This window comes from Equus przewalskii, chromosome 1 (genome assembly GCF_037783145.1).
Source record: "Equus przewalskii isolate Varuska chromosome 1, EquPr2, whole genome shotgun sequence".
Classification (NCBI taxonomy): Eukaryota; Metazoa; Chordata; class Mammalia; order Perissodactyla; family Equidae; genus Equus; species Equus przewalskii.
This window is the reverse complement of record NC_091831.1, coordinates 90,362,689-90,379,938: the sequence shown is the minus strand read 5'-3', so window position 1 is coordinate 90,379,938 and position 17,250 is coordinate 90,362,689. Positions and strand designations below refer to the sequence as shown.

The window sequence follows — 17,250 nt, the reverse complement described above, 5'->3', positions numbered from 1 at the left end:
ACCATGGGGCTGATTCTAGTCCCCAAGTCATTCCTGTGACCCCCAAACTCTGGGTCCCCTGTTGCTTCCTGCACCCCTGCCTGGGCTGGGACTGGAGTCACTGCCCTTTCTGTTCCCTGTGCTATGACAGACGGCCTGGCAGAAACCCCGCGGTCCATCAGCCAGCCGGAGAGCGGCCATGAGTGGCTGCTGACAACTTGCTGGTCCCTCCCCTGCCTTCCTGTCTAGCCCGGAGGAGACAACCAGCTTGCAGGGAGGCAATGGAGGCGCTCCTCAACGTGATGGAGACGATGCCTGTGTTAACTGAGAGACGGGATGAATGTGAACTAGCTGGTACGCTGCCTCGCGCAGAGTCAGACCCAGGAAGTGGTGTACCCACATCACCACTGTCGTCGCCACCACCACCCTCATCATTGCTGTTCATTACAAATACTCGTGTATAGTGTCTCTGTCTCCCACTGTCTGGGCTCAGTCTGGGCGATCACACCGTCGTCCGGGAGTCATTCAGGGCAGCTGGCGGCTGGTGTCTTGAATTGAAGAGTCTGAGTAGGCAGGCTTCACCCCCACAGAGAGAGAAGACGAGCTGTCGTCCAGGCAGTGAAGCTGGAGGCCCCGATGCCTGGGGGCACTGGGTCCAGTCCATCAGTGGTCAGTCTTGAGTTGGGAAGAGGTTGGAGGGGAAGAGCAAGGCTGGGACCACTGGGGCAGAGATCCTGAACAGGGGGCGGCAGTAGGAGGAGGGCTGGGGCCCGAGCCGCCTCATGAGTGCTGGCACCACTGCCATGTCCCCATCCTGCCAAGAGGCAGCCTGGGTAAGACCCGTGAGGACAGAAAGGGAGTCACTGGAGGGCGGGCACATGAGTTGCCTTGCTGCTGAGCTGGGACCCCCACGGCGTGGTGCCTGGTCAGTGCAGGTGCCCGGAAAGTCCTTGCTGCCTTGAACTGACCCACTGATGCCACTATTATTGGGAGTTTCTTCCCTGTGGCCTGTGCCTGCTTCCAGGTTGCTCCTGGGGACTTGTACGTCGTCAACTTAGTGTTCGTGGAATTTTGTGTGTTGGCCATAGGGAAATAACGATGAATATTTCCATCTGTGTGTATATATATGTGGATGTGTGTACATACACAATGTAAAACGCACACACACAATGCAGAACTTTTGTAATAAAATAACAAAAGGGGGCCGGCTCGGTGGCGCAGTGGTTAAGTGTGCACGTTCCGCCTCGGCAGCCCAGGGTTCGCCAGTTCGGATCCCAGGTGCGGACATGGTACCACTTGGCAAGCCATGCTGTGGTAGGCATCCCACATATAAGGTAGAGGAAGATGGGCATAGATGTTAGCTCAGGGCCAGTCTTCCTCAGCAAAAAGAGGAGGATCAGCAGCAGTTAGCTCAGGGCTAATCTTCCTCAAAAACAAAGAAACAAAAAACAACAAAAGGTCTCCAGAATAAAGCTTTTATACCTTTGGATATGCAGAAAATAGTTCATGACAAATTAAAAATACAAGATGAGATATTTGTGGGTGTGGTTCCAAAAGAACGAAATGCGGGGAGGTTGGTGAAGCCGGTACTGCCCGTCTCCGTGACTTGCTGGGGTGTCTCTGCGTGGGGAGCCCTGTGGACAGAGGACACTGACCGTCATCTCTGGGCCTCTCTTTCTATCTTCGTGCAGCAGACGGTCACCAGGGTGGTTGGAAGGAGGCAGAGGAGTGGTCGGCAGCGTGGCCGTTAGGGCTCTCACATTGCTGGTCCTTGGTCCTTTTCCCCTCCAGGCCTCAGTGTCCCCACGTGTGTGATGAGACAGGGGTTTTCCAGACATGCGCAGCAGAGCTCGAGGGGCTGTGGAGGAGTCTAATGGGGAGGCTGGGGGCAGGGGCTACAGACTTCAACCAGCTTCTCCCCGATCTGTTATACCTGTGGATGTTCCGTGTGACGTGTTTGATAAAATGGATCTGGGCCCCCTGGAAGTTTGCAAACTGCGTGAGTTTGCCCATCCCTAAGCCCACAGCTCTGGCTTTCACGGTTCCACGGCTGTGCTCCCCAAGGCTCGGAGCCGGCACCACCTGGGGACACGTGGGATCCTTTTCACTGATGCAGGTGTCCATTTAGTTCTTTTTTTGGTTTGTTGTTTTCAAGATTGGCCCTGAGCTAACAGCTGTTGCTGGTCATTTATTTTTCCTTTTTCTTCTTCTTCTCCCCAAAGCCCCCCAGTACATAGTTGTATTCTAGTTGTGGGTCCTTCTAGTTGTGCTTTGTGGGATGCCGCCTCAACATGGCCTGACGAGCGGTGCCATGTCTGTGCCCAGGGTCCGAACCGGCGGAACCCTGGGCCGCCGAAGCAGAGCGCGTGAACTTAACCACTCGGCCATGGGGCCGGCCCCGGTTTAGTTCTTAATTGTGAAACCATAATAGCCTCTTTTCTGGTCTTTACGTAAAAATACCAGGTGTCTCACGTCCACCATGTCTCAGTTCTGTGACCCCAGGCAAGTCGGTCAACCTCTCTGAGCCTCCATTCCCACGTCTGTAAAGTGGGGAAACAAGGACTGGAGGACGACTTGAGGGGTAGAGTGGATCTTTCTAACCTGCGGAGAACGGGTATCAACCACCATCGCAGTCAGGTGGTTAGCAGTGAAGTGGGCTGCGTGGTGTCCAGCACTGGGCCAGGTGACCTGATAGAATGTCAGGACTTCCTGGATCTGGGATCATCAAATCTGCCAGGTTAGAGAAGCAGCCTGCGCTCTTGTCCTTCTTCAAATGTTATAAGATGCTCAATTTATCCTTAAAGTAAATGTTCAAAAATCATAAAGCATTTTTTATGCCATAACTTGGCATAATGGGCTTTCTCTGGAATCTTCTGAGTGCACAAGCGCGTTTTGACGGCAGTGAACATTTAGAAATGAAAGGGTCAGTTGAATAACAAAATTGATTTTCAGGTCTGTTTGCCACCCACGTGGATGGAGACATTTGGGTTAATGATTACACGTTAGATGGAAAAACAGTTCACTGGCTCTCACGGAGCCAACCCGGGCTCCCTCGGGGTCACGGTCATGCAGGCCGTCACATGTCACTGCATGCATCTGTGAGAACGTGTGGGAAGTGGCCAGGGTTCCAGCGACAATGCTGACCTCATCTGGCGACAGAGCAGGCCGCTTGCTGCACGGGCCCCGAGGGGGAATGAAGAAGAGAAGTCCTGAAGGTTTGTGACCTTGGGAGGATGCTGGCAGGCGATGGCTCGGTTCTTTCTTAAGTGTCAGATGTGATTGGATAATATCAGCAGGAAACTCCGAGGCCCAAATGAGGGGAAATGGGAGGAAGTGGATGGTGGGAACCGGCCCCAGGGGACACCCAGAATCTGTTGTGTAACAGGGCGTGGTGGAGCTGGACTCGGGCCGGGCCGTCCACCCAGGGGAAGGGGCCCGTGCTGGAACCCGCTGGGGCAGGAGCTTGTGGTTTGGCCGAAGGGAGCAGGGGCAGGCTGCACAGTCTGGTCTCCAAGCTAGAGGTCGCTGAATTAGGTGGAATATACAGTCAAGGAAAACGTTTAGGGCCGGTTCCAGGTCCAGCAGGGCGTGGACGGGCCAGTCAACAGAAGCAGGAGGCCGGCTTGGCAGAGCAGGACAGCACATGGGAACTGGGAGGACGGAGGGCTTACTCCAGACACGGCCGATCCTGCACCCACAGCCTCCTGGGCTCACCAGCCGAGATCTCGGGGCCTCCAGCATCCTGGCTCCTGGTCAGAATTGTCTCAGGCTCGTGCAGGGCCCACTTTACAACTGGCGGTGTCTGTGTCTAGACCCCTGAGGGGCTGGGGACACGAGGACTAGGTGAGGAAGGGGACCCAATCCTCTGAAGTGAGCCTTATCCAGGAGGCCGACCGAGTGGCGGTGGGGGGCTCCAACGAGTGCACAGTCCTAGGACCGTCATCCTGGAGGGTCAGTACCAGCACGGCCGGGGGGCAGAGGCTGAGAGGAGGACGGAGAGCTGGAACGTGCATGGTTGGGTTATATCTCTCTCCGGGTGATTTAACTAGTAAGAGATGGGACCTCCCGTTCTTTGTTGCAGACCCCGAGCAATGAAAAGACATCCCCTCCATCACCTTATGCCGGGGAAGGGTCCCAAGGAAGTGGCTTTGTTTATGGGAAGAGGCCACATAGAAATGATAGAGGCACAAGAGAGGAGACCCTCCCAAATGTGAGACTCCCCCCCACACCATGTTCTCTCGTAACTTGCGATTATAATGGAGGTCGGGCTGTTTGACACCGTCCTTGTTCACCTGGGGTCGGGGGTTGCATCTTCTGAGAGGAAGGAGCTGTGCCAGGAAGCTTGGTGATTTGGGAAGCTTCTGCCTGGAGCTGATGGAGGCCAGAGACTCAAAATCAGTGTCAGGGCCTCCAGCTCAGACACACCATGTGGGACCCTCCAGCCTCGGGGCGGAAAGCAACGCCCTTGCTGACCCTGTAGCTCCCCACTGCTGCCGACTGCAGAACCATTAACCTCAAAGACCAGGGGGCTGAGCTAGTGGTGCCCAGTGCAGCCTCCAGAACCTTCCACCAAAGCCCCTGGGACACACAGAGCAAGACGGAAACCGTCACCATCAAGACTGAAAAGCGGATGTGCAGTTGTCTTAGCGGCACGCAGATGGGTGGCGGAAATCACCCGTCAAATATTTCTTGAATGTCTTCTATTTGCCAGGGACCATTCTAGGCTCTCGGAATAAATCAGTGAACCGAACAAAGACCGCTTCCTCACGGAGAACACAGCCTCCATTTCTACACACAGCTCTGACTTCCCACGGACAAGGCTTCAGATGTATAGATATATGTATATGTTCCCTGTTTTTTTTTTTTTTTTTTTTTTTGCTAAGAAACATACCTGCTCCTTTTGGAAAAGACAAATTAGAAAGTACAGAGAAAAGTAAAGAAAAAGCTCTCATAATCCCTCTACCCAGAGAGGCCTCTGTTCACACCTTGTCATTTAACTGATCGGCTATTTACAGGAAAAAGTTGTGCATTTGTGCATGATCCTGCAACTTTCCTTATTTCTCTGTAATTGAACTTAACTCTTAAATTAACCCCCATTTCTGCGGACGATGCAAAGTTGACTTTGCTGATGCCAAGTAAGCTGAGTGGCTCCTGAGTCTGCTCGGGCTCCCTGGGTACCTGCTCAGTCAGCTCACGGTTTCCCCGCCGGGCTGCTGTGTGATGCTGTGGCTCTGGGGACGGGGCACACAACCTGGGTCCCCTCTCTGCTGGCATTCATGTGCGTGGAGCCTGTCAGCCTCTTCTTTGTCCAGGAGGTTCCACCCCCAAGCTGGCTTCTGAGCCTCTGGTTCTCTGAGCACGCAGGTCCCCCTGCTTCCTCCACGTCCAACGGTCCAGGGCTCCTCAGGTCAGCCGGTGCTTCAGGCAGTTCTGGGTACCTCTTCAAGGCACCAGGAACCTTCAGCCAGACTCCCTCCCCTCATAGCAGACTCAGGGGATGTCCCAGGATCTTGGTCTAAAAATTCCAGGTGGACATTTCCACTCTCAGTAGGCGCAGGACTCTCCCCTCCCAGCAGAGCAGGCAGGGAGTGGACACAGGTCTCTGCCCCGTTGTCCTCTGCGTGTGCTGCCGCCGTGTCTTGGTGCCAACCAGGAATGGGGCAAAGTGGGGGGCTCCTCCTCAGGCCCCAACCTGTGGCCTTTGAACCCCATCCTCCTTCCCGTTGGGCAGACTTTCATCTCCTTTTGGATAAGAAAATAGCTGCTCTTACGTTACGCCATGTTCTTCCCAAATCTCTGGGTTTATGGCGTAAATTTTGTGCCGTGAATCCTCCAGGCTTTGCTCTTCACAGTCAAAGTCAATCTTTTGGCATCGAAGAAACAAACAAAATAAAAACAAACCCTAACGTATTAGTTTCCTATTGACGCTGTAACAAACTGCTACAAAATTAGAGGCTTAAAAAAACAACAAAGTAATACTTACGGTTCTGGATGTCGGAAGTCCAAAGTTGGTCTCGCTGAGCTAAAATCAAAGTGTTGGCAGAGTTCACATCCCTCTCTGGAGGCTGGAGGGGAGCCTTCATCCCCAGCTTTTCCCAGCTTCCAGGGCCTGTGCATCCTTGGCTCAGGGCGCCTTCTCTGTCATCGAAGCCACAGCAGCTCCTTCAAGTCTCTCTCTGACTCTGGCCTCCTCGTCTTCCTCTCTCTGCCCCTTTAAGGACACTTGTGATTACATTGGGCCCATCTGGAGAACCCAGGCTACTTCCTTGATCTTAGAGTCAGCTGATTAGCAAGCTTGATCCCCCTCATGTGTAACACAAAATATTCACAGGTTCCTGAGAACATGCCTACCACATCAAATAATAATTTCTTCATCAAAAGCTTAATTCAGATGATGAAAAGCCGTGCCTTTCAAAATTATACTCTTTGCCGTTGATTTAACAAAAGCCAATGACTTGACTTAAACATTTTTTTTTTAATTTAAAAATGTTTCTATCAGTCACCCTGTGATGGTGTGAATTGAAAACTATTGCTACTGCCTGAATGTGGGGATAACGTAATGGACGACGGAAAGCCCAGTGGATATGGGAAGCTGATGGAGGAAAGACCCCTCGATTTTACGTCTCCAAATCTAATTTTGTTCATGTGTATGCATCGGACTACACACCCTGCATTTGTGACCTGATTCATTCACTTAGCAATAGAACGTAGACCTCTTTCTATGACAATAGATCTTACTTTGCCTTGCTATTTTGATTTCCGCAGAGTGGTCCCCGTTTCCCATTGTTGCCGCCCGGGTGCCACTACACCGCATGGCCGGTTTCCAGCTCTCCTGTTGCTTGTGGCTCAGCGAGTGGGGCCATCCTGCCGCCCTGGGGGCCGGGCGAGGAGGAGCTGGTGGTGGGGAGGCACCTACTCTGGATCCCAGCCCTAGTGCTGCGATGAAGATGCCTCTCAGGGAGCTGTTCTGCCTCCAGGTGCTGATGGCAGGGGTTCTCCGGGCCGTCCGTGGTGCTGCCTCAAGAAACAGTTATGTATCGTGTGTGGGGGGAGGAGAGGGGTCACAGAGACCGGGAGGGGCTTTGAGCAAAGAGATGGTGACTCTGGAGCCTGTGGCTCTTCCAGGCCCTGGGTGGTGGGAGAGCCATGGGTCAAGGTGCCAGAGGTGGCCTCGGTGGGCTCCATCCCAGGAAGACCCGGGTGCACGGCAGGTGACAGGTGCTCAGAGACCACACCGGGGTCTGTACCGCCAGCTTCCCTGGTGAGTTTTTCTCTCTCTATCAGACAAAGCAGCCTTTCCCTTCAGTCCCATCTCGCATTGCGGCGTCCCCAAAAACCGTCACATTCTTCCCCAGTTCTCAGCCCTGACTCTTCGCCACTCATTGTATATTCTTTTGGTCTTTTTGGTGGGGATTCCAAGGGTTTATTTAACCCAGCAATCAAATCGGTCGTTTAAAATAATAGCCCGTCTTGTCCAAGTCTAAAAATAAAATCTCCCGGTATGGGGAAGGCCGGCGGGGAAGTTGGGTCGAGCAGGCTGGGGACAGTTCAGGGCTCGAGGCCACCGCTCCCTCACGCGCGCCTGTCCTGACGAGGGCGGGATCAGAGCGCCTTCTGTCTGTCTTGATGGAAGTCAGCCTCCACCTTCCCGGGAGCCCCGCCGCCTTCCTGGGGACACAGGCTGCATTCACCACCAGCAGCTCTGCCCAAGCCCTTTGCAGATTTTATGAAAGGCGTTTTCACTTGGACTCAACAGGGGCTGTGTCTGTGTGCGGCGTGTGTGAGGGAGAAAATGAATCACTTCAACTTCGGGCAAGGACCGTAGGTGTTGTGTTTGTCCCTTGCAATTACATAAACACAGCAGAACTCATTAAAAAGGGGAGCCGGGAGCCGAGCCGGGCGTCGGGGAACATCTAGCCGGTGGAGCACATTTTCCCTACGTTAGACCTCAGCCGGAGTGGCGTGCAGCCCTCTCGCGACACACTCGGAGCCCAGAGGAAAAAGTTTGAGGTTTTACATTTCTGTTTGTGGTACAGAAAGAGGCGTGTGATCCGAGGGCTCGATTCGGTGAAATCACGTTGCCTTTATACACAGTTGCTTCCCCAGGAGGGCAGGAGTTGGAAGCAACCGTGCAGAGACGTTGAAGATTTGCTGGCAGAGGGAAACGGATTTTTTTTTTCCCTCCCTCCCTCCCTGCCGAGGAAAAACAGTCCTAACGGGGAGTTACTCTGTGCTTTTAACTCGTATTCAAATCCTCCCGGCCCCAGAAGCTGCTGTTGATCGCCGGTGACTTCTCCATCAGGCTCAGAGGGAACTTTCAGGGCTGCCCCTCGTCCCCAGAGAGCGGTCATGAGTTTGCAGAAGAGGATCTTCCCTCGAAGAGAGAATGGTAAGTGGAGCTTGTTCTCAGCGGATCCAGGGGGAGGTGGGGAGGAGGGTGTGACCCTCTTGACACCTTCCGGGAGGGTGGGGTGGAAGCGTGGTTTGGGTTATGCGGTGTGCGTGTGCATGTGTATGTGTGTGTGAGTGTGCATGTGTCCATGCACGTGTGTAGCAACAGGACTCAGTCCCCGTCTGTCGCCTTGTCCTTGCAGAGGCTGGCTGAGCTCTCACCAGGCTGCTTGGCAGAGGGTGTGGGGCCAGGATATCTCAGGACCCCCCCGGGGGCTGCGTGGTGGGGGGCCCGGCCACGGCAGGGGGTCTGCACGAGCCCACACGTCCTCTGTGAGTGTCGTTGGCCACACTCAGGGGCGGGGGCGCCGACGTCTAAATGCCGTAGCTGTCGGGGTCCCCACCAGCTCTGGCTTCAGGGGGAAGCAGAATGGAAGAGGGAGCGGCTCGCGGATCTGAGCGAGGGAGGGGCCCCGGGGCTCCCCAGCCAGACTCCCCGTCTTGCTGCAGGTACAGCCCAGGAGACCAGATCGTTCTTTATAACAGCCTCCTTCTTTTGCCCCAGAAACATAAATAAACAGACCTCAGGGAAAAGAATTTTAACCCCTCTGCCCAACTTTTTGAGTCGACCCTGGCAAACCTCAGCTCTGTTGTAACTTTGGCACGAGAGTGTAAACACATGGTTTTCTTTAAAAGGGAGAACGAAGCAAGTCAAAGCACATCCTGACTTTTCCGGCCCCAGGAAGACGAGGGAGATACGGCTAGAACCCTGGGGTCCACTTGGTTTGGTTCCGTTAAAGGGTCTCTGAGGTCTGAAGAAGGTGGTGGAGCGTAGGGACCTGGACCTGGGGCCGTGCCACCCAGAGGGAATCTTGACTCTGAGGTTCACGGGCGAGTTAATTTGGGGAAAGCCCTTTTATCTCTGTGCCTCAGTTTCCTCCTTTGCAAAACAGGGACCATAAACTCGCATGTCTCAGGTCTACAGAAGCGATAAACAAGACGAGCTCACGAAGGGGCCTGACAGCACGTGCGGGACACAGGGCTCGCGTGGACACCCAGGCGCCGGCTGCTCCCTCGTGGGACATGGTAGCCCTCCCAGGGCACCCGGCTTGGGGTGATGGGGGAGGACCCAAGGCCCTGGCAGCAGTGGCCTCCCTCCTTTGCAGAGAGTGGGCCAGACACAGGGGACGTCCCCTTTGGAGGAAGACCACGTGGATGCGTCCCTTACACTGAGGGTATGACGTGACCTGGTATGTCGTCCACATTCCGTGTCTGGTGGAAGCATGTCCTTTGTGGGTGTCCTGCCACTTCCCGTCCCGGCTGCGTCGCCATCGTTGGTGGGGTTCCCTGGTAGCAGACTGAGATGGAGACGCGTGTGCAGGAGGGGCGTGGGAGAGCGTCCTTGGGAACGACACCCTCAGGACAGGTGGAGAAGTCAGGCTGCGATGCTCTGGCAGACCCCATGGCATTTTGTACCCCTGTAACGAGCCGTCACGGCAGGTGGGCTGCCCCTGGGGCCAGGGCATGACCTTGGTGAGGCGGCTCTCTTCAGCTGAGGGTAATTCCAGGCAACCCGGCTGTGGAACGAGTGCTTGGTCCCAGGCTGGGAGCGTCTCAGGGCGACACCCCACAACGTCGCTCTGTAACGTTGATCCAGAGACGTCGTGTCTCTGAGTTCAGCTGTTAGAAGCTTGGGGGTTAAACGCATGGACACCTGTCCCGTTCAATTCTTACACAGCCATGTGACCTCGGATAAACCCTTTTCCATACCTGGCACTTACCATCCCGTCTGGAAAGTGGATAGAAGTGTGTTGGAGTGGAGACGGCTTCTCAGAGCCCTTCCAGCTCTGCCAGCTCACGAGTGCAGGTTCTGAGCTTGTGCCTTTGCGCGCGGTTGGTCATGTCCCTGGCGACAGTCAGGTCACGTGGTCTGCCCCACAGGTGCCCCGATTCCTTCTGCTGGAAATGGAATCAAATGCCTGGGACCCTTGTGACCTTTCAAGGCCAGCTGTCAGCAGGGAAGGCCGCACCTTACATTTCTCCCAAGGAAAAAGTAAAACCACCCGAGATGCTGCCCTACATCTTTGATAGCTAACAGCTACCTCATGTTGCCCAGGACAAGCACAGCTGTAGCTGGATTTATTTTATCACTCTCCCCAACCCAGCACCAGCTTTGTATTTATTTTTCAATCCACGAGGAATGAAGTCAGTTTCTCAAACACTTGGAATGCATTTTCAACAAATTATTTATTTAGAGCATTCGATGCTCCAGGCACTGTGCTGGGGTCTGAGGATCCAGCAGGACACGTTAGACGAACAATGGCACACACATGAATATAACGGCAAGGACGGTTAAGAGCTATGGGAGGCTCTGACGGGGAAACAGTCCTACTCTGGCAATCAGGGTGGGCCTCCCTGAGGAGGTGCTGTGCGAGCTGGTTTCTGAAGGGTGTTTGGGAGTTAGCTCAGGGCAAGGGTGGAAAAGCAAGTTGTAGGTCAAGGGAACAGCACATTGCAGAACAGGGACGAGAAAAGAGGGTCATCTCACATCCCACCAGCTTGACTAGCCACCGTGAGAGTTTTTAGGGTACTTTATCCTGTCTGTTTTCCTCAAAGCATCTTTTAGAAAATAATCACAGGGACTTGTTAGCTCAGGGAATAAGCTTTTTGCTGGCCGGGCAAGCCCTTCTCCTAAGCCCTTCTCTCCGTGTATCAGCCAGTCGTCTCTGTTCCCCACGCCTGGTGGCCAGTCTCAGTGTGCATCCTAGAAATCGCTCTGTCGTACCCGCGTCACCTCCCTCCTGAGCCCCAGGCGTGATTTAGGACCCTTATGGGCCCCGACTCATTTGATCTTCCCCCAGCCCCGGGAGGCAAGCGCTGCCATCTTTATTTTACAGGTGAACAGAAACGAGGCAGGGAGTTTATGCAAATGGCCGGGCTGAGGTTTGAACCAGGCGGGGCCGTTTCATTCTGAAGCCCGTGCTCCCCGCGTGCTGTGCCGAGGCTGGAATGTGAGATCAGAGGTCCTTCTGCGCTGCTTCGAACGCTCCTCTGTTCCTACAAAGTGATCAGACGCACCACCTCTATGGGCTCAGGAAGCCACATCTGACACCATAACTGACTTAGCCATTCCCCGAGACACTTCAGCTTGCTTGCAATTGTATCTTTTCCAAAGTATTGTTATAAAAAAATGTTCAAACACCTAGAAAAGTGGAAAGAATTGTGGTCAACCAGCGTACGCCCACTGTCTAGATCCTACAGGTAAAATTCTGCTGTGTTTGCCCTGTCACATGTCCATCCATCGGTCCATCCTCTGTCTGTCCGTGCACTCGTCCTACTTTTCTGATACTTTTCCAAGTCAGTTTCAGGCATCACTACCCTTCACTTCTAAGCACTCCCACGTGGATATAATTAACTCGAGTTCAGTATTTGTTTATGGTTCTTTTAGGTAAAATTTGCATCCAGTGAAATGTATATCTCAAGTGCACCACTCAATTAACTTTGAGAAATGGGTACACCTGTGTCAGACAAACTCTTAGCAGGACACAGAATAATCGCCTCACCCAGGAAGCTCTCCCACGCCCCGTCTCCGAAGCTTTTGGCTTTTACCAATAATATATCATGCAGCACTAAATTTAAAGGCCTCGTTCAATAAAGCACAGCACACGCTTTATCCTGCCTCGGCTGTGGGAGCACAGCCCTCGACCGTCAAGGCCCCCAACTCTGCTGGGCGGGCCTCACGGGGGTCAAAGTACAGGCTGTGGCTGGGGCTCTGGGAGAAGGGAGCAGGACCAGGCAGCAGGTATTCTGGGATGAAGGGAAACCAGATGGAGAGAGCGGTGCAGGCTGCCTCCCGGCGTGGGGTTGGGGTTGGGGCTCTGGGCTCTGACAGTGGGGTTGGGGACAGATCAGGACAGACAGATGGAGCAGGTGCCGTGTCGTGGGAGCTGGACCCCTGGGTGATGGGAGAACGTCACAGCTCTGCAGACTCTTGTGTGTTCTGGGACCTCACATGGGGCCCCACGGATCCCGAGCCAGGGGGATGGTGCCCAGCTGTTCCCACTAGGCTGCCTTATACCTCCTGCTGTGGTCCAGCCTGGCACAGGGACTGGCGGCATTTTCCACCGGGAAGATGAACGCAGAAGCAGCCAAATGGGTTGTAGTCCCTGTAGGGTGGACATCCTTTCTCCTGTCTGAGTTGCTACGATGGTGTGAGACAGAAACAGAGAGACCCAGACGAGGGGCTACTGGCTCCTGCCGTGTTGCGCTTCCCTTGCAGACAGGCCGTGGGGCGCTGGGGTGGAGTGGGGCTGAGGTGAAGGCAGAGCTGATGTTCACTGAGCCGCCATCAGGTGTCGGGCATCGCGGCATTCTCATTTAAGTCATATAAAATGCGTTTTACAAACAAGAAGTCTGAAGCTCGGAAGAGGGAGTGGCTTATTCCAGGTCACACAGCCGGTTAACAGCAGCCTGGGGACAAGGACTGAGGCCACTGGGCGCCTGGACTGGTGCTCTTTCCTTGCCTCCTGCGCCTTGAGTGGCCTGCGGTCGGTTGTATTCACTACCTATATCTGTATTCCATCCGTGTCCATGTGTCTGACCAAAAAGGTCCCTCTCCCTCTCTTTCCTTCGTGCCTTTTTCTCCTCTTTCTTTTCCTCTTTTCTTCTCTTCCTCTAACAGCTACTTAGCATCCTCTTTGTGCCAGGGACTGCACAGGGCTAGAGAGAGAGACATAAGACAGTCCCTGGTGTTAGGAAACTCAGTTACTGGAGAAGACACAGCTGAGAGAGATCAGCATGGAGAGCTGAGAGTGCACAGAAGGGCAGCTCCTAATCCAGACAGGGAGCTGGGAGGAGGTGACTTTGAGCCAAACCTTGGAAAACCTCTGAGAGGTGGCCAGGACGCGGGGGTCTGTGAGCCGGGCAGGGCAGCGTGTGCCGAGCAGCGGGGGTGGGAGGAGGCACGAAGGAGCTGGAGGAGCGGCCAGCTTGCGGGGGACATGCCTGTGACCCTCGGTAGGCATTTAAAATTCTTACTTATTGAGTCAGCTGTGTCACGGCAATAAAAAATTAAGAAAAGAAAGTGGGGATTTCTTCATCTTTAAAAATGCTGTTTTCTGATGCAAGCAGGAAGCGGCGTTGCTCAGATAACTGCGTGGGCAGCACGGGGACGAGTGGGGCCTCGCCGCCTCGCACGGCTGAGCACGCTCCGCCTCGGCTCGCCCCTTGTCCGGTCTGAGCATGCACGGGAGGGGCCGGGCCCCCCGGCTGGGGGATCTCTGGGTCCTGGAGAGACAGGAAAGATGAGGGACTCAGCCGTTTCCACGCCACAGACTGAGCGCGCCCGTCCTGCAAAGCTGAGCAGAAACGGTCTCCTTTCTCCCGCCGGGCGTGTCACTCATTAGTCGCGGCCTCTTCTTGCTGCCAGGTGGAGGGGAGGCAGGCAGTGCAAAGCATCCTAGTCTTGGCCTTGAGACAACACCACCCAATTGCCTAGCCCTCCCTCCGGGGGGTGTTTAATCCTTTCCAAACCCCTCCCTGGGGCAGGGCCGGTTGGGATGGGCAGGGAGCTCCAGATTGCTCAACCCGACACAGTTTATTCATTCAGTTTTTATTCCACAAATGAGGGTTGCCTGGCCTGTGTTCTCGGATAACCTCGGGCTCCCGTCCCAGCTCTGAGCCTCGGGAAAGCCATGTGTCAGCCCTGCTTCCTCTCCCTCCTTCCCCGTCGGGAGCGAGGTGACAGCTCAGGGCACCAGCCCTGCAGGTCAACCGTGCAGACAGGTGCTGTGTCGACAGAGCTCGGTACAGCATCCGGCCCAAGGAGAATCCTGTACAGATGGGAGTTATGACAATTCTTCGTCAGTCGAGGTTCTGCATCTCCGAGTGTTTTCCTTCATCCCATCGCTGTGGATTAAACCCACTGGCTCTGCTCGTCCGATCCAAAGGGTTACTGAAGCTCTTGGAAATAAACTCTCCTCCCTTGGACAGAACAACCTTGCTACATCCCAATGTGTGGCCTTCAGGAACCAGGAGAGAGTGTGTGAATGTGTTTTCTTAAGTTCCATTTAAATCTGAGCCTAATCACACAAATTAGATTAAGAAAACGTCGTCAGAGCTCTTTGTAAACCCTGGAAGACAAACAAAGGCGGAAGCTCATTACATGGCATCAGCCACTTATTTATTCATTCGGTTTTGGGTTGATTCATCCAGTGAATGTTTATGGAGCCCTTAAGGGCCAGGCCTGTCCCAGAGCTGGAGGCCCTGCAGCGAACGAGGGCGGCAGATTTCTCCCCGGGGTGCTTACACTCCTATGCGACAGACAGAGGATACACGAGAACTCGAATAGATGAACAAGATACACGAGAACTCGAATAGATGAACAAGACACCCTCAGAAGGTGACAAGGTCTATGAAGAAAGAAAAAAGCAGGATGTAACAGGGAGTGCCTGGGGCTGGTTCAGATTATGGTGGGCAGGAAAGCCCGTGTTTAGGATATTGAGGCAGGAAGGAGCCAGTCATATAAGTTCTGAAAGTGGAACCGTCCTGGAAGGTGGAACAGCCTAGACAAAGCCTTAGGGTGACCCGGGCTTGGCTTGGTCAGGAAAGGAAGGCAAACGGGAGCGGGATCATGTAAGTCTTTTGGGACACGGTCAAGAGTTTGGACTTTATTGTGAAAGGGCGGTGAAGTCTTGGAACGGATGGATGGCAGGGCATAGGCATCTTTAGGGCAGTGGCACACCTCCTGTGTGGTGGAGTAACAGAGGATCCACGACACCGTGTGTTTGTCAAAGTCCACAGAACAAAGAGTGAACCCCAATGTCGACTATAGACTTTTGTTAATCGTAATGTCTCCATATCGATTTACCAAGTGTAAGAACATAGCACACCAACGCAAGATGCCAACAATGGGAACGACTGTGTCTGGAGCGTGAGGGAACTCTCCATACTTTCTGTACAATTTTTCTGTAAACTTAAAACTGCTCTAAAAAGCACAGCTTTTTTTTTTTTAAAAAAAACGTTTTTAAAAGGCAATTCAATGTCCTTGGAGGGTTTCATGTAGGTGAGTGTCATGGTCCATTTTATATTTTCAAAAAACCCACCTGTTATTGTGTGGAAATGGCTTATGGAGGTTCACGTAGGAGCCAGAAGCCCGGTCGGATGATAAATAATCAGACAGAGGCAACGGCAGCTGGGTTAAGGTGGAGAAAGATGGATTAGGGACGTCTTCTGTGGGTAGAACCAACAGGAACCGCTGACAAATTGGGGGGAATGTGGGAGGTCAGAGACAGGAAGGAATCAGGATTAATAAAAGCTGACACTCACCAAGGGCTTATTCCGGAAGGCACTTTTCTAAGAACTTCACAGGTGTTACTGCATTCAGTCCTACGGCCACCCTGTGAGCTGGTCCTAGAGCGATAACCATCCCGTAGACGCTCAGCCAGTCCACAGAGCGGTGCCTCTTCACCTGCCCTCGAGTGTGATCTGGCCAGGGACACACCTGTGACATGAATCCGGGAATTCTGGCTTCAGAGCCCATGTTCTGAACTCCTTGATACTGGGTTTTTCAGCTTGTGCAGTTGCGTGCATGATGGTGACAACTACGAACATATGGAAGCCTGGGGAGGAATATGTTTTACTGGGGAGCTCAAGAGCACGGTCGGATGGTGTTAATTTTGAAATATCTGCTAGAGCCCAGGTGGAGACGTTAAACAGGTGGTAGGAAAAGAGTGTAGAACGCAGAGGAAAGTGCAAGTCTGGAGATGTGAATTTGGGAGTTGCTCGCATGTGGGTGGCACAAACACCAGTAGGACAGGCTGCAGTGGTTTGTCCTAACTGTATACTAGTGATGAAATATTAGTTTGAAAGGGTGCAAGCCCAGAATGGACAAAGTGAAAGAAGGGAAGGCCGCAGGGAGAGCAACATGGTCTATATAGGAGTCAGCTAGAATTGTCACACGAAGTAAGATCTTTAGTTTGAATCCACATGTTGTGTTGACAACCAACTCTGTTGTCAGGGTAGGAAGGGAAGAGCCTGGAGGAGGAGTCAGGAGACCAACAAGTCCTGACCGCCTGACCCTGGGCATGACCCTGTAACTTGACCTCTATGTGACCATGTAACTTGACCCTGGGCGTGGCCATGTAACCTGACCTCGGGCCAAGAGGGCATGTAACTGGACCTCAGTGACTTCACCCATAAATGAGGACATATAACTAAATTGTAAAATCCTGGCTTCAGCTTTCTCTGATTGTGAGTTGAAAGTGTTAAATATGTAGACAACCCATTGTCATTCTATTATGTGTTACATTTCTAGTTGAAACCGTTGAATTCCATTCCACATCGTGTAACAGGGCAGTTCTCACGACCTACAGCTCACAGCATGAGGAGCTCCTGGCGGTTTTAAAGACAGCCAGGCTGCTCCTGCTTAGACCTCTGAACAGCCCGGTCAGATTACTGAATTGCTGTTCCCGTATTGTGGAGGAAGGACTGAGGTTCAGGATGGTAAAGTGACTGGCCCAAGTTCACAGAGCCGGCCGGTGCTGAGCCTGCTCTGACCCCTCACCCTGTCCTCTTTCTTTTGCTAACCGATCAAAACAGGAGACGACCCTGTTGCGGGGTTTTAAAAAGAAAGCACTTTTCCTTTTGCCTCTGAATATTTAGACTTGCTCCAGCGAACGTGTATTTCTTTTGTAATTGGAAAAAAACCAAAGGGGAGAAAACATCAGAAGAAAACACAGACATAAGCTTTCAAAAAAATAAAATAAAATGTCACCGTGAAAACAGAACTCTTGGTACAACGCCGGACGACACTGGCTCTGCTGGGGGACATGTGAGAAAGGCTCCTGGTCACCTGCTCTGGTCCTGATGGCACTACAGAGG

General features: G+C 53.3%; 1 protein-coding gene across 2 annotated transcripts in view; it reads left to right on the top strand.

Moving 5' to 3' along the window:
* The first annotated feature begins 3,073 nt into the window (after positions 1-3,073).
* The window catches only part of IL16 (interleukin 16), a 109,046-nt gene continuing 94,869 nt past the window's right edge, over positions 3,074-17,250 (top strand). The window contains exons 1-5 of one of the 2 annotated variants that reach the window (XM_070617185.1): positions 3,074-3,194; positions 6,745-6,828; positions 6,957-7,008; positions 7,105-7,240; positions 8,247-8,368. In XM_070617185.1, coding sequence (XP_070473286.1) covers positions 8,329-8,368 — 40 coding nt within the window. In that variant the 5' untranslated portion in view covers positions 3,074-3,194; positions 6,745-6,828; positions 6,957-7,008; positions 7,105-7,240; positions 8,247-8,328. Of the gene's footprint in view, positions 3,195-6,744; positions 6,829-6,956; positions 7,009-7,104; positions 7,241-7,696; positions 8,369-17,250 lie in introns of those variants that run through there. The other variant, XM_070617180.1, reaches the window with a different exon arrangement.